Source organism: Papaver somniferum, chromosome 7 (genome assembly GCF_003573695.1).
Source record: "Papaver somniferum cultivar HN1 chromosome 7, ASM357369v1, whole genome shotgun sequence".
NCBI lineage: Eukaryota > Viridiplantae > Streptophyta > Magnoliopsida > Ranunculales > Papaveraceae > Papaver > Papaver somniferum.
In genome coordinates this window covers 152103177-152120014 of record NC_039364.1, presented here as the reverse complement: position 1 = coordinate 152120014, position 16838 = coordinate 152103177, and the positions used below count along the sequence as shown (strand labels likewise).

The following is a 16838-nucleotide window of genomic DNA, read 5'->3' as shown; positions in this document are numbered from 1 at the left end:
AAATATTATCGGGTCCAATTGAGTATTACCCAGTGGGTACCCACGGTTACGCTTACCCATTTATTTCATCTTTTTACTGATTTTTGTGGCAAAGTTCAAAGTATTTTTCTAGTTTTGACTTTTGATTTTTTCTCCATTTTCTTCTTATATTTAAGTTTTATTTACAACATTAATATAATAAGTTTGTATAAAAATAGTTTGGATTCATGTCAAAAACAAGAAGATGTTAAGTTTTTAAGAAAAAAATTGATAGTTCTTCGATACCCGACGGGCACTCGATAGGTATTTATGGTCTTTATCGGGTCCACTAGATAATACCCGGATCCGTCTTTTTTTTATCGAGTCCGTTTTCGAGTCCACTGGTATCCTGAAAGAATCGAACTCATTGACAGCCCTAAATCATACTAACCAACCTGTCTCAAAAATATGCGAGTCAGTTACTTGGTTCCATGAGTTAACGACACCGACTCAAATGCATACGAGTCAGGAATTAGACTTAAGTCTGGATCGGATCACAAATCAGATCTGGCTCAAACTAAAAAACAAATAATCTGACATTTTATTCGTGCCGAATCAGGAATCAATTCAGATCCAAACATCACATATCAGTTCTAGCTCAAACTAAAAAACAGATCCAAACATCACAAATCAGTTCTAGCTCAAACTAAAAAACAATCTGACATTTTACTCGTGCTGAATCAGGGATCAATTCAGATCCAAACATCAGATACCGGGTAAGCAAAAATAACAAACACGCGTTGTCAGAGGCGGGATCTGAGATAAAATCAGGTGCCACATCAGCTCAAGATGGTTCACACGCCAGCCAGTAACACCACATCATCAGTCGATGCTAGCCACATCATCAAAGATCGCTAAGGCACGCGTGAAATGTGACCCACATGGGAACAGTTGATTTCAAAAGAAAATGTCTCATTTTCTACCGACATGTAGCCTCACGTAGAGAGCTCTTTTTATATTTTATATTCAGGAAGAAAATCAAATAATTAAACTTCCTATTAATTTTAATTAACTCAACTTAAAGGAGAAGGAACTGCAATTAAAGAAAATTATGGACTGGGGAAAAAAGAGATTGTCAAGTGATGGATCATGTGGGGGATTCTTTTCTAGGGTTTTGAAGGGCCGCGTATAAATCTCAAGTAGCATTTAATGAGTTTTCCACCATTAAAGAACACAAAATACAAATAGGAGGGTGAAAAAAAAGGTAACCAGCAAGACTATGTAACTTATGTTTTTCAAACCTCAGTTGAGTTTGAATTTCCAATTAGACAAAAAGAAGGTAAAAAAAAATGAAACAGAGAGCTGCAAAAGAGAGGATTAAAGTAGAGATATGCAAAATGAAAATCACATTTGTTTTCTTCCTTATCATCTAGTTGACTGCGCAAAACATCCAACACAAACCTAAATTAACGAGGTAAAACTGAATCCGCTGTAATTTGGTTTGTGAATAGATCCTAACACTTCTCTTCCCAATTGTGCATTAACAATACATCTGTGTGATAATACAGCAAGGGAACTGATAAATATTTGATGAATGTTGTTTTCCTCTGCACTACAAAAATAAACATGAAGGCTCAAGGCTCATCATTTATCTGACCATGGAGTTCTTGCCAATGAGTTGCAGCCTCTTCTTTTGTTCGAAAGGACCAGATATGTGTTTTTGATTCTTCTCGGGCTTTTAGGATTTCCTGCAGTTTAGAAGACCCAAAAATTGTTACTTTCTAACAAGAGATGTTAGAAAATACATTATAGTTGAAGCAAGGGCAAAATCTACCAGGAGACTTGTAAAGCTGGAAAAAAGAAAATGAAGACAGCGATAACATAATCCGCTTCTGCAAGAACGACTAAAGCAGAGACTTAACCTACCCAATAGGCCTCAATGCGAAATCAGAATAAGGATAATAATAATTCTAAAAGATGAGGAAATGGTTAAAATAAGAAGCGAACAACCAATATCTAGATTTGAATATGTGGCACAAGTTTGGCCAGGCTAGTGAGAAAATAGTGTCCATGTTAAGGTAGTCCTAACTTTCAGCAACTTAAATCAGAATAAGAAAAGAGAGGCACCAAGCACCCTCCACAGAAACATACACGGCACCCACTGTTATGGATTATGCCTACACAAATAGACAACCTAAAATTACAAGGAATACACCCTTTTATACATGTGAAATAAACTGTTCTAAAAGAAGGTGAGGTAGATGTTCAAGGACCAAAACTGTGAATTATTACAACATATAGAACAGGCAGTAGGCATTACTTGACTGTGGTACGAGCCAAAAACTTCCTATATGTCGAACTGTTGCAACATATATACAGCTTAAACATGAATCTGGCACATTAGCATGATTATAGTTGTCGGTGTAAAATGTTGGTACACCAAATACACAGTCCAACTACTTTATAGCTTAGTTTGTAAAACTATAACATGAATGCCACTAGTGTATGTAGCTGCAAATAAATATTCAGGCATTTGATACATGCTTTATAAATAAGGGTAAAACAAGAGGGAAGATAGGAACGTTAAGAACACCAACCTCTACCTCAGAAGCTCGTTTTGTTTTCAGACTGAGACAATCAAAAAGAGCATTCCACTTCTGAAAGCAGTTATCAAAAGTTCCAAGCCTGTAATATTGCTGCATCTGGTAAACAGGAGCTGCAAAATGTAAACACCAAATCAGTAACATCCAATAGTAGGTGAATACTAACATCTAGCACCAACAGAGCATAGAACAAAACTTAATAAATAATAACTATGTTAATGATGCAACATGGTTATCCTCGTAGAAAGATATCAACTCTATAATAAGCAGCTAAACAACAGTGTTTTAACGAATGCTAATTTCCTAGCGTAGCTGGAAGAAGACACCTATTTCGCCTTATCTGAATTGGAATAAATACTGCGGAAACTATTTTACTGCAAGTACTGGCAGTTCGTTCAAGGTCTTCAATACCAATCTTGTTTAGATAACTCGTAAACAAGTTCAGTATCATGCGCGCTATTTTCTGCAGGGCAGCCTTCTGGAGCCATCTACTGTCCTCTATCGCACTCTCTTCCAGAAACAGGACTTTCAGAGCTCTGTCAAGCAAACAGGAAACAAGAAGCTAAGTGATGCATGTCAAAATGTTGATATTACTTCACATAAATTTCTAAAACCAAATATTTACATCAACTAAAATAAATGAAACATGACAACATTGACTCTGTTTCTTATAAATGTTAAAAAAAATGTGAATACCACAAGCAACTTCAACTTTCAACTAGTACCAATTATGTGGTAGGGAGACCCACTGTCCTATTCACCTTCGAAAAGGGTTTCTAAACACCAAGTCACTGAAGTTGTGAATGTCAATTAATTTTGTTAACTATTTAGCACCTCTCTTCTCATTCTCATGTCTACAGGAGTGAATTCAGAGCACCTAGGAAGTAGATCACCAAATACGCAGAATAAGTTTGTAGTTAAGAGCAAGAACAAGGTATCTTTGGAAATTAACCAATACAGAAAAGCAAGGTTCAAAGAAGATGTTACATTAACGGGAGAAAATAGACCAAAGACAAAATCGATGGAGGTGTCTCATTGCCAATAAAGAATACTTCGGCAATGAGATTTTAATTTAAGAAAATTCTGGCGGGGATAAATCATAAAACCAATTAGCTCGCTTTCGGATGCAGTTCTTCTCCCGCAATTCATTTATAATCCACAATTTATCCATCGTGATTTTACTCAACAGAAAAGACTAGAAGTCTAGAAGTAAGTAGAAGCATAAAGCACAAATGCATCAGCAGATCAGCGGTCCTAATTCTGCTGATATTGCCATCAGATGCATGAAGCACAAATGCATCAGCAGATCATAGGTCCTAAACCAACTGACATTGCCATCATTGGTTCTGTAGATTTCGTGGATTCATAACAAATAGCAAAATAAAATTAAATGGCATGGACTAAATATGTAAGTTATACCTGAAAGGCAGATTACAGAAATAGAAGTTGAAAACCGATGGAGAAAGTAGCGAAAGAATATATAATAAACATTTCCTACTCGAGCAAAGTTAGAGGTCAACAAGAAGCAGAAATATATATTGAACGTATCTAATAGCTAAGACAAGGAGGTAAAACAGTGGAAAATTCATATTCACGGATTCTTATCAGCATGGTTTTTTCAATTCCATCTCACCGCTATGAAACTCAAATCCTTATGCGTTGAAGTCCTCAAACTACTACAACTATGACCACCTCATTCACCAACAATCACCAGCCCTCCACCAGAACCATGACCAGCACGCCCACCTCTAAGATTCCTCACCAACATCACGATGATCAATACTGCCGCTACAACCATATCGATGTTATTGTCCTCATGAACACTAACCACTATCTTCAATTCACACAAGTAAACGTTTTCTTCTTTTGTTTCTCCTAATTGTCATGCACTCACTCAATGCGCCCAGCTTAAAACATGAAATTCTTGAGAATCTTTTATTATCTAAATAAAGGGAGGCATGTTTTGTAAGCAAAACTAGTTCCAACTAATCAAGCATATTCTATCAAAGTTCAAATAAAAAAAAAGCATTCAGAGTAATTATCAAGAAACTACATACCTGCAAGTACGCTTAATATGTAAAGCCCATCAGTAGAAAGGCCAATGTGTTTAACGAGCACAAGAGTATGAAGCTGAACTCCATGAGATTCACCAACAATCTCAAGATCTTTATCCCAAATAATCCTCCTTTGAAAATGAAGTGACTTCGAACATTTAAAAGATGGAGAAATCTCTTAAACCCATATACCAATGTACCCTTCACGATAATCTAGTATTAAGTTAAGCATTGCTGCCCCAGGTTTACCCTTCTTTTAGATGACTCCAAAGTGAAAACCTTTTACTGAGTCGGCTCGATGTAGTCGTATAACAGAACACAGTGGTAACATGGCTATGCACTAAAAGCATCTGTACAGTAATACAATTTCATTTCTTACATGGTAGAGATATTGAATCCTTACGTCTAGCATCATCTATTTGACATATTATACATTCTAACACCACATTGTACAATATATTGCTAATATTCCTCTGTTTTTGTTATTTTTTTTGGTAAGAGGAGTTATATTAACAGAAAAACTAAATGAGCCTTACAAACCTAGGGAAGGCTCGTCCCTATACATCACTTGCCAAAAGAAAATACAAAAAATCAGGGGGATTATCAACCCAGGCAGCAGATATATTTGCTGCCTTTTTAGACAAAATATCGGCAGCAAAGTTACCCTCCCTGTGAACGATCAGACATATAGGAAGGCTTCACCAAATGATGTTTACGAACGGTCTGTTGATGACCTGTTGGATGAATACTCCTCTATTCATGTGGATTCACCATCCAAATCTTTCAAACTTCAATACATATATAGAAACCTATATGGGATCTGCCAAAATCGCTATTGAAGCAAACAAATGTTTCTTGAAGTAGTCCAAAAAAGCAAGACCCCCAAAATTACCTTTGTTGTTGACTAACTTAATAATCAACTTTATCAACCAAATGATGAAACAACTATGACCACTAACCAACCAAGTTAAGTAAAAAAAACCTCAAAATTCAAAAGTACAACAGAACCCAGCAATAGATTCTCCTCCTCCAGCCACTAAAGCTATGTTCCTGAAGCTCTTAGACTACTCAACGCAAGTTTGCAAAAAACTGCTCGACTTTTAGTAGAAGCCAGTCTTATCAAACTAAATCGCTAAACAAAAATGGCATCATTTAGTTGCACAGCCATCATTTCACTAATTGGTCGAATCGAAGAAGGCTCGACTTAAATTCCCACAAGATTCTCATGTTTGAACTTATTGTTGGTTTCTTTAAGTACTTCAACAATTTCATGCCCTAATTATACGTTTTGAATACCTAATAAAAGTTTCGTTTCACAACGTTTCTAGGTCAGGAGATAAATAAAGTCCACAGAAAGAAAAGAAAGGTTACAAATCCATACATAATATTGTTTTTACTGAAGAAATGGAGAATTTAGGAAGCGACTTACAGTAGCAGAATCCGAGGGAATCGAAGTATTTTATGCATGATAATTTCGGACTAGATTTTTTCCCTTCTTCTTCACCGTCTTTTCTCTCCACCTCCATCGCCATCTCTCCCTCTTCTCTCACAGTCTGCGATCTCTCTCTCCGCAGTGGAGTTAAAAATTTAGAATTTTGTTGGAAACCTACCCAGTTTTGGCATGGGTAGAGCGGTGATTTAGTAGAAATAGCTGGTAAAATATTCCCGGTGAACTATAATAATGGGATTTCGACAACAGCAAAATGAAGGCCAAAATTATCGGAAGGGATTTTGCTTCTATAACCGTTCGCTCTTGTAAAAATTGTGTCACCACTCACCAGTCACTAGATGGAATTAGACAATTTTTGTGAAGACTTTACCAAATTACCAAAACAAAATTTCTGTTATTATACAACATATTATTACATTTATCACAATGTGAAGGCAAAATCATTCGACTCTAGACAAGTTACCGGAAAATAAAAATCAATACGAGCTTGTGTGGTAGGTAGGGTACAACGTCAAAGATAAAAAATGGGTAATACTTGCTCTGCTGTGAAAACCACTTGGCTTTGTATGTTTATATTTTCTTTTGGTACAACAGTATGGGGGAATCTCCATCATTCTTAATACTGCTTGGCACAAGATACAGCAGAAACCTCCTCATAGATTTTGTACACTACTGCTCTGCGGCATTCTTAAAAATTCAGCCTCCTAGAAGGAACCGTAAGGGTGCTGAGAACAACAAAAAATTCTCAAGCTTGGAAGGATTTCTGACAGTGCCCTCCTATTTACCAAGTAAAATCTAGATATGAACTTTGGTTTATCCATGGTTTCAGGTGAAAAGCATTTTTAGTTCCTCTATACGAGCAGTACGGACTTCCTGATCAGTTAAAGCACCAGATATCATACGCTGTTTACGCGCCTGTACTACTTCCATTCTTTCCTCAACCGTTCCCTATTCATCATATCATCCGCGAGATTAATCGAAAATCAACAAGTGATCACGATCACAACACCACACATGTGTCAAAAGGTTTACCATGAAGAACATACCTTCACAATGAACCGTCTGATGGTTACATTTTTGGTCTGACCTATGCGATGAATTCGCATGACAGCTTGCTCCTCGACTGCAGGATTCCACCAAGGATCCTGCAAATAAGGAGAAACGGAAAACATGTTACACGGTTCAGATGTGAGTCAGAAGCACGCTGGAAATTGGGACCAAAAGATGCAATACATGCCATAATAACATAATAACAAAGATAAAAACAATTGGAACGTACCAAAACGAAGGCGTTTGAGGCTGCTGTTACGTTTATTCCAACTCCACCAGCCTTCAAAGACATCAGCAATACCTGCAGCAACCATAACCAAAGTTCAAATTGCAACTTCGACCGCGACTTTCTTTTGAAAAATATATAAATAAATTAGCCATGGTTTTGTAGACTACCATTATATCATTTTCCTCTGAAAACTGCTTTATTACTTTCTCTCGCTGTTGCTGACTTAGAGTCCCATCCAAACGAACAAAAGAAATATTACTCCTGCAAACAAAAAGATCGCAACAAAATGAGAAATAACAGACTCAAATATAATTAAGTGCAAGATGCAGTATGCAGGTAGGTGCGACCTAAGTTCCAAAAGGTGTCCATAAGAAATATACCACATCTATTATCAAGATTAACAGTCATTTCCCTTGGAAGCTTGCAGAGATATTACCAGCTGTACCGAGGGACCAATGAATGGAGAGATAAAAATGTCAAAGTCAATAGTCGCACCACATGACAGTAAAATGCTTTTAGTTACACTTGCAGACTTAAAAACTTCATGCTTTGTTAATTTGTCAACACAAAGCACCACCAAAACAAATAACAATTACTATTACTTTTTCTGTTTTGACAAATGAACACAAATTGATAAACCTTTTTCCAACTTTTAAGCAGCAAAGACCACTACCTAGAAAGAGGAATCTGCAGAAGGTCCAAGAAGGAAGTCCACTGACTAAAAACAATACTTTTGGAGCCAGATGCACGCAGATTTTCCAATTCACGCAAAAGGATCACTACTTTCGACGATTCCACCCAATTCTTCTCAATATCGATCTGGAAGCGACTATCGGTTGGAGCTGTAATAAGATCTTGCTTGTTAACCGTCTTCCTGAGTATATTAACAAACAGATGTTGTCACATTATCCACGAGAGTATGTTTACCACAAGAAAAGGAGCTTCAGCATGGCCACTATTAATACATGAGAAAAATTCGTAAAAAAGTACTTAAGATACCTACAAACAGGACAAAGACCAGAAGTATGGTTTCGCCAACTGGCCAAAAGACATTCCCGACACAATCGATGAGCACAAGGTGTCAACACAGCATCTTCAAAAGCTTCAAGGCATATTGGACACTCTCCTTTGTCTCCCTTGCGTAGCTCTTCCACCACCTCCTGGATATAAGCCCTTGATGGTGCATCAGGAGATTCCCCTTGTACTGCATCCTGACCTCCTCTCAGGAAACGTTTGGCAAGCTTATTTAGATCTGAGTATTCTTGAGTATCACCACGGCTGAATCATCAAAAGAAAACCCATATTAAATATCATAATCAGGGTTAAGGGTAAAACAGATCAAGAGACAGCATGACGTGGCCCACTCATATTTATTATCAGTAAGTTATATTTCTATCCTTCAGTAACTAGGTCCCATATCATTTGATCACTAGAGTCAATGATGATACTCTCCATGAGGAAATTCATCCTTAGCAGATCCTGACCCCCATGCCATTTGAAGCGAACCTTTACCTTTCCCACAACTATCAGAATTATCATTGAATACCTAACCTTGCCTAACAGAACACATTATAGGGTGTTTGGATACTAGAAGCAGAAGTGCGTAGCTAAAGCATGGTTCAAACTTAAGCAGACCTCATCACAAGAAACGGATGGTCACAACATTGTCGAAGACGCAAAAGCAACTCCAAAATGGATGCATAATTATGCAGAACCCGCCCTTGCTCAACAAACTGGTCAAACTTCACCTGCAAGGGAAATCGATTCAAGATTTGACAAAATTTAGCAACTGACAATATAAAATAACAAACACCTACAGTTCTACCATCAACAATATGTTTTTGGTAGACAGTTCTTATGCTTGAACAATATACACACCTTTGATCTTTTAAATAAAGCATCATAAAAATCCTTTTCAGCTGCTGTGAGTTCACAGTAGATCACCTGAACATCTGCTGGAGGGAGAACAAGAATCGGCCTACAACAGATACAAGAATTAGCAAGAAAGCAAGTTACAAAGGACATAAAAGGGTAATAGATATATAACTTGTTCTCTTACTTTCCCTCTCTGTCTGTGCTGGACTTTGTTCTCCTCAACATGATTGGTCTTAGAATGGATTGGACCAACTTCAATCCTCGTTCATCACCCTCCTCATAGGGCTTTTGAACCAATTTGTTCCATCTAATATATAAGAGAAACACACAAACAAGTAAATATCGACAGGAACTTGAAAACTGAAGATAACATGGGACACACCTGCATCCTAGAACTTGAAAGCAGCAGAATGTAACTTACTCAAGAAAAAGTATCAGGACTTACATTCCCCAGGTACCCCAAGGTTCTACCCTCAAGAACCGAAGAAGGCTGTAGATATCCTCTAAGTTATTCTGCCATAGATATAGCAGTAAGAAGAAAAAAAAGGTAGAAAACAGAGATATGTGACCCCAAGGTATAAAATTTTGCTTTATCCTGATAAATAATCCAACACCACGCAACAACATTACTTTGAAAGATCACCTGGATAGGAGTTCCAGTAAGACACCACCGACAATCAGCAGTTAAAGCAGATGCCGAAACAGAAACTTGGCTCTTAGAAGATTTTATCGTATGAGCTTCATCAAGCACAATTCTGAACCACCGGACTGAATATAATCCACCATTTTCTTCACCCTGGTATAAGTAAGAAACAGATGTTTGAAAATAAGAGTTCTTTCAAAAAAAATCGTATTGTAAGTGCACAAGTAAGTGAACTTAAAAACAAGATTAAGCATTTGAGGATGCCTCGGCTGAAAACTCTGAAGCTAATACGCCGTAAGTAGTAAGGACAACATCATTCTGCGCCAGTAGCTTTGCATCTTTTGGTCTACTTTGTCCATAATGAACATAAATAGACAAAGATCCAGATTTGCTATGAGTCTCGATTTCTGCCTGTTCAACAGCATGACACGTATTAAATCGCAGCAAGATTTTAAACAAACAAAGATGGGACAAACAAAAAGATAACTAGAAAAATATAACTGTTCAGAGATAAAAGAGTCAACTTCTCACCTTCCACTGCCCTAGAAGGGTCATGGGGCAAACAATCAAACTCCCACCACTAACAAGGGATTCCTTGGGTTTCATGAGTTTATCAAAACCAGAGAACTTTTTAACTTTCTGTGTAGAACTTGGAGATTGATCCGACAAACTGCTTTCATTTGTTTCACCAGAATCCTGGACTGTGAGGTGGCCATTAGATAATCCACCTCTCCCTGGGTGAGCAAGAAGCAGTGCTATAGTCATAATGGTCTTCCCAAGACCCATAGCATCTGCCAAGATCTGAAAGTGGATGATCAAGACAAAACTTGGCAATTAGTACCTAAACACAACTAAAAGATAAAATTATTATAATTTGCGGAAATAAATAGAGTCATGGCACATACACCTCCTCTTGACATTTGTAGAGTGCTGGGAAATTCTGTTGTAGCATCACCTGAAAACGAATTCAAATAGACAACAAGCTCCCTCCTACAAGTTACAAATAATGAAATAAAGCATGTTATGGACTCTACTGCGGGAGCACAAAGGATAGAATGCAAAGCACGTTTAGCATTTCAATATACTTGTCTGCAAGACGATAAGCATCCCAACATGGGTGGAGGGTGGTAGAGGCCTTCTCTACACATCCCCCCTTTTCCAGCTGGATCATCCAACGAAGAGCTTGTTTCTGGTAGGACCGCAGATCACACTGAAGGGTAGTTGGGGGATCTGTTTCCTACGTTGAGAAACAAGCAAGGAACATTACTTTCTAGTATTCAAATGCATGTGAATTTTCATGATAGAAAAGTAGAAGTATTTTGTCCATGATAATACCTCTAGCTGAGAGCTGTCCCCTGTCCCAACGATATTATCCAAATCTGAATCTGAAACAGATACATGCTCATTTTCATCTTCACTTCCTTGGGGAGATGGCTTCTTAGATTTGTCACTGTTTAATATTGATGTTTGTGATCCAGAACTATCCTGCTTGAGTACTGATATTGATTACAATCGAGTCCAGATAAAATCAAAAAATAAAGAGTGTTGTTTATACCTTCAAGTTTAATGGTCGCTTTCTAGTATAAAGATCCTCGGGAGTGAGCTCTGCCTAATCATAAATGAGGACAAGAATCAGTTACGAAGTAGAGAATGCAAGGGGAAAATGAAAGGAAATAAATTAGTGAGTAGCATCCTTCGTCAGCTTCAACAATAAATATGAGCAGCCTCCTTTACAGAGGAAAAAATCAACCATGTTCTCTGTGTGATGGATTATTAAAGCATAAAGTGTTTTTATCAGGATAAATCAACCTTCTTTCACAGAGTGAACCTCAGAAGGTTCAGAAAGGAATGTTTCACGTACACATGTTTTTAGACTATAAGTTTGAATCTGGACAGCCAGCTCATCTCTGTATCACAATAACTAATTAGAGTGTATGAGATCCCAAATCAAGGATGTTTCAACTCGATGAAGGTGATGCAGAGCATATAGATAAACTGATTACTGAAAAAATCGGATAAAACACGTAGTTGGCTAATAGTTTGGGCTTAACCAAGTCAAAGTCGACTTGGAATATTTAAAATAAAGTCAAATGAAACTTAAACCGGTATAAAGCAAATGAGACAAAAACACATTCGGAAAGCACATGGGAAAATGAAAAAGCTTACCTTTTTAAAAGGGGTTAACCCAAGCAACCTAAACAAATTTGGAAGAGGATGAACAACCGATTCCTCCGCAGAAGTGCGGGTTGCCTTGAGTGAAGTCTGGTGGCACTTACGGAACATTGAACCGTTGATGTACACACTGACAAATAGAGATAAAAAAATATTTATTAATTCTGAGTATTACCCCACACTAATAACCATAATGATTTACAACCTTAGTTACCTGACTGACAAAAGAATAGAGTCCATGATGGCAAGAACATCCGGAGAAAATTTACAGCGTCCCTCGATCCGAACCTTCTTATCTTTCACTAATGGAAAGAGACAACGGGCCCACTCATTCGGAATCCGACCAATCTACAACATGAACATCCCCCATTTACTAGTTCAAAACAAATTTACAACCCATGGTAATACTAACGATCACATGTTGTAATAGCTCAATTTAGTAAAGAGGTACAGTTAAATAGATAGCAAGAGTCAACAAGGGTAAAGACTCAAGATTATATCACTGCCACTCCCACTAGTTGAAATCATCAACACAATAAGACCGAAGACTCTAGATCCATAATAACTCTAAGATTTAAAATAAAGACGCCACTAACATTAATGGGACTAAGAAGTGGTCTTACACAACTAAATCACCAATGGATAACAATGACTAAAACAAAGAGAAAGATTGAAAACCAAACCTCTCCTGAATCTTTTGTTGAAAACCTTACAATCTCTGAGCAAGCAGAAGCTGTTTGTTTTCCTTTACCGAAAACCTTACTTGTCGAAGAGGAGGAAGGGGAACTCGGTTTCTTGAAAGGAAAAGAAAACTCTACTTCCTCCCCTACTTTGAGTTTTCTTCCTTTACATGTAGATAACCCAGCAAGTTCAGTACTACCAATTAACCACCATTCACTTCCATCACCAAACTTCAATTTCTCACCTACTTGAGAATCCCTGACATTTCTGCTCACAGGAAACAAATTAGGGTTTCCAATCACATCAGTTTCTAACAAATTAGGTTTCACCACAACATTAGTAGTTCTAATCTCCTCATTTGAACTGCGCATCGATGTTTCAGGATTCTTCCCGTTCTCTACTCTCTCTTTGTTGTTACTAAAATCAGGCACATCAAAGATTATATTAATCGCAGCCGTTACATCATTCTTTGCCATATGAAGAGCCCGGATGATATCCATATCTGAAAAACCTTCACCGATAACAGATCGTACTGTCATCATTAATTCTTCTGTGACCTTGCTGTTTCCCATTTGTTAAACCCTAGATTTCTGTAACCCTAAATTTTCAGATTATAAAAATCGAGACATCAAATCAGATTAATGAATGAGAGTTTTCAGAACTAAATATCTGCAATGTAAGACCAGCGGGAGAAATAAGCGAAACCTTAAACCCTAATAGATCCAAATTAAAGATGTCCTGGCTGATGAATTCAAAACCACCGCGCCAAAGAGGGAACTTCGTTGAAAAAATTAGCGGGTAACTTCTATTTATATGTGGATCAGATATTGCGAATAAATAAACAACCTGATCACCGGTAAACTAGATAAGCGCTGCCACGGTGGAGCGGCCAACGATAAAGCAGACCTGCGTACATCACTTTTCGCTAACAGCACACATTTTCTATACGATATTGCCATTATGCACCGTAACCTTGGAGCCTTTCGATACCGATTATTCCGCAACATTGTTATTCATGACTGTTAATGGGGTACCAGTTTATTGGAAAGGGTATCCACATACATCTAAGACAGACTAAAAAATCTTCTGTCTTATGTGAGTTTTGATATATTCCCCAGTAATCTGACACCCTATTAACAATGTTGATTGTTTTTGATGTCATTGCAGAAATATCGGTATAATTGTTGGGTTGTCGGAGATAATTCAGTAACCTGAATCCAAAACTCATTGATACTTCGAAATTCATCACCATCAATTCTCTATCAATAAAAGGAAAAATCACCACCTTATCGGGTTACATTACACTCATGATATATGTATTTGGAGCCTACATCAGTACATGCGCTTTTGTTGTCGTTTTTTTGTCATGTACCGATTTTGATTACCAAATACACTTCTCAAACATAAAAGAACATGTAACTAAGATGAGATTTACAACGTGACCCAGAAACACCTTAGGTTTAGTAGTGTTATTAATATACAGAAACGACCTCGATTTAAGATCCGAAATATAAAGTTTTCCTCGTTCTTTATCGAAATAAACTTTGTGCTCGTGTTTTTCATCCCAGAAAGATTAAAACAATATTATCTACGGTTAGAAGACCAATTTGATTGGAAAGAAAAAGGACAAGTTCAGCCTTTTAAAACCTAAAGTAAAAAAAGACAAATCAAAATTTCATCTTACTTTTTTTCTCCTCCCCAGTAGGTTGCTTTCCTTTTTTTTTTTCCATATTAAGTCGACATTGTATTGATTAGGTAAAGTTTGTCACACGAACTGTGTAAACACAATTTTCATTTGAGGAATTAAATGAAATTACATCTAAAACACCACCTGGGAAATAAAATTTATAATTATTTTCTTTATAGAAAGTTTCATATATTATATATTAATAATATAATGGAAGATTACAATACAAAAAAACATAAAAAAAACAGTTATGCCTGCTTAAAAAAAACAAAGAAGTAAACATTATGAAAAAAACCTTCAGCAACAGGAAAAGAGTTGTAGAAGGGGGTTAGAGAAGATTTCCACAAATAGTGAACATTTTGTTGAACAACAAGGTTTGCGAGATAATGAGCTACTGTTTTAAACTTTCTCGTTTGATAATCGGAAATAAAGGACTTCAAAATCCAAAGATTAAACCTACATAAATTAGGTTTAGTTTTGCTCTTGTCTCTAAGTGACGGTATCATACCAAGTCCTATGGTTCTAGAGGGGCTCGGGTATATTGGTCATGAAAAAAGAAATGGAAAGAACATGGACAGTTCACAATTTGAGACAATCAAGCAACTATGGGATATGGAGAGATTATAGGATTTCCGGCACGAGTAACGGCTGAACTTGTGGCCATCACGAGTGTTTCTTTGAGAGTCGGGATGTGACTTGAGTGCACGCAACTGACTGTGATATAACCGTTGCGATAATGATCTCGGCAATTGAGATATAAAATTTGAGGAGAAAATCAACAATTGCAATCGAGAAATAAAATATCCATGATGTGTTTGAAAAATGAAATATAATGTTTAGCCCATATATCTTCCCATTGGCAAACTTGAAGATGAACCACGGTAAGATGTTGTATATAGTTGTGTATAATATTTTCTTATAGGAAATCAACCTTGCTTTGAACCCCAAAATTAAGTTTAATCTTATTCAAATCATAACAAAATTTAGGAGTTGAAAGCATACCCAATCAAGCACTAATGAAGAACGAATAGTTTTTTTAACAAATAAAAAAATAATTACCACAATATGAAGACAAAAAATAATCACAAGGATGAAAAATGAATCACCAAAAAGGTGAATGAAAAGAATCACCAAAAAGGTGAATGAAAAGAATCACCACTAGAGTGATACTGATAAATAATAAAGCAAACATACCTTGGTTTGAATATTACTTCTTCCTATTCCCTTGGTACCCAATAAACCGTGTTCTAGTGCTGGAAATATGTATTCCTCCACAAAAAGGTTTTGGAAGACAGGTGTTTTTGCTCGCGATACAATTATCACGATGTGGTCTGGAGCAAAGCAGTCAAAAAACAGCCTCGCTATTAGTACCTCTGTTGATTCGATCTTCCATTTATCATCGGATCTGAATCACAAAGATTAACAAAGACGAGTAGTCAGAATTTTAGTTTTTTTTTAAATAAAACGAGTTGTTTGAGCCGTCTGATGTTGTTATTGTAGTCAATTTGGTCAAGTAGATATTGTCTTTTATGTGCTTGCTGGATTTTTAAAAAGAGGGTATGAATAAGGTTTTGTTGCATGCATATGAAGTTATAGAGGTGATGTTTAAATTTTCAATTTAATTACATATAAGTCATGTTAGTAACAATATATATGATAAAAGGGACTCTAGGTCTCTAATGCCTTTTCCTAGTATTAACCGAGTATTGGCGAGTTTTTCAACCAAGCTGGTCGTTCCCCGCTTCTTATTCCCACCCGTATATGATCCGAGGAAAGATTTTAACTACTTTGTCCCGAATCCTTCCATCAAGATTAATATAAGTGTGACAATGGCTTATACGGGATAAAGGGCTTTCTTAGTGATTTAAAAAAAGTTTTAGTCTTCTTCTCAATTGAAGATGTGTAAGGTAAATGTTGTATCATAAAAAGGATAAAAACAATCGTGGTCCAGTTTATAAAACCAAAACAAATTAATATATATGCAACAATGATTTAAACATCATGTTGTTTTTCATTAGTCTATAATTTCTTATATAATTGGAAAGATAAACTTTAACTCGAACAAAATACAAAAAAAAAAACGTTAATTGAGATGTAAATATAACTATGACAGAAGCTAAAAAAATCTAAGGAAAGGAAATATAAAGGATATACTAATTGAATTACTAAATAGCCAGATTTTGAAGAAACACAATGATATAAGAAAGTAAAATATTGAAGCATTAAAAAAATATGAGGATTCGAATGGTATAATAAGCAAAGATTGTTTTGAATTTTTATCATTGGCAACAATATAAGTGATTTTTAAACCACATATGACTTTTCTACCAATATATTTAAAAATCTATCCTAACAAGCAACAAAGAGTGAAAAGATTTCGGAGTAAAAAAGAGACCAGGAAATCGAGAATTGCAAACTCCAAAGAGGAAAAGCTAA

General features: G+C 36.4%; 1 protein-coding gene across 2 annotated transcripts; it reads right to left on the bottom strand.

Moving 5' to 3' along the window:
* Positions 1 to 1321: 1321 nt before the first annotated feature.
* Positions 1322 to 13515, bottom strand: LOC113298775 (DNA repair protein RAD5A-like). Of its 2 annotated transcripts, XM_026547599.1 has the most exons (22): positions 12718 to 13515; positions 12249 to 12382; positions 12029 to 12164; positions 11418 to 11471; positions 11198 to 11347; positions 10948 to 11099; positions 10768 to 10852; positions 10394 to 10663; positions 10127 to 10273; positions 9863 to 10015; positions 9665 to 9732; positions 9404 to 9526; positions 9223 to 9322; positions 8980 to 9092; positions 8344 to 8622; positions 8018 to 8218; positions 7512 to 7605; positions 7345 to 7416; positions 7112 to 7210; positions 6045 to 7013; positions 2562 to 2674; positions 1322 to 1706 (listed from the first exon to the last, which is right to left on the bottom strand). In XM_026547599.1, exons 1-20 carry the CDS (start codon positions 13285 to 13287, stop codon positions 6891 to 6893), a joined length of 3123 nt encoding a protein of 1040 aa, XP_026403384.1. In that variant the 5' UTR covers positions 13288 to 13515; the 3' UTR covers positions 1322 to 1706; positions 2562 to 2674; positions 6045 to 6890. The 2 variants fall into 2 exon arrangements, with proteins under 2 accessions (XP_026403384.1, XP_026403385.1); XM_026547600.1 differs by lacking the exons at positions 1322 to 1706; positions 2562 to 2674; positions 6045 to 7013; ... (1 more) ...; positions 7345 to 7416; positions 7512 to 7605 and having other exon boundaries at positions 8081 to 8218; positions 8348 to 8622.
* Positions 13516 to 16838: the final 3323 nt, after the last annotated feature.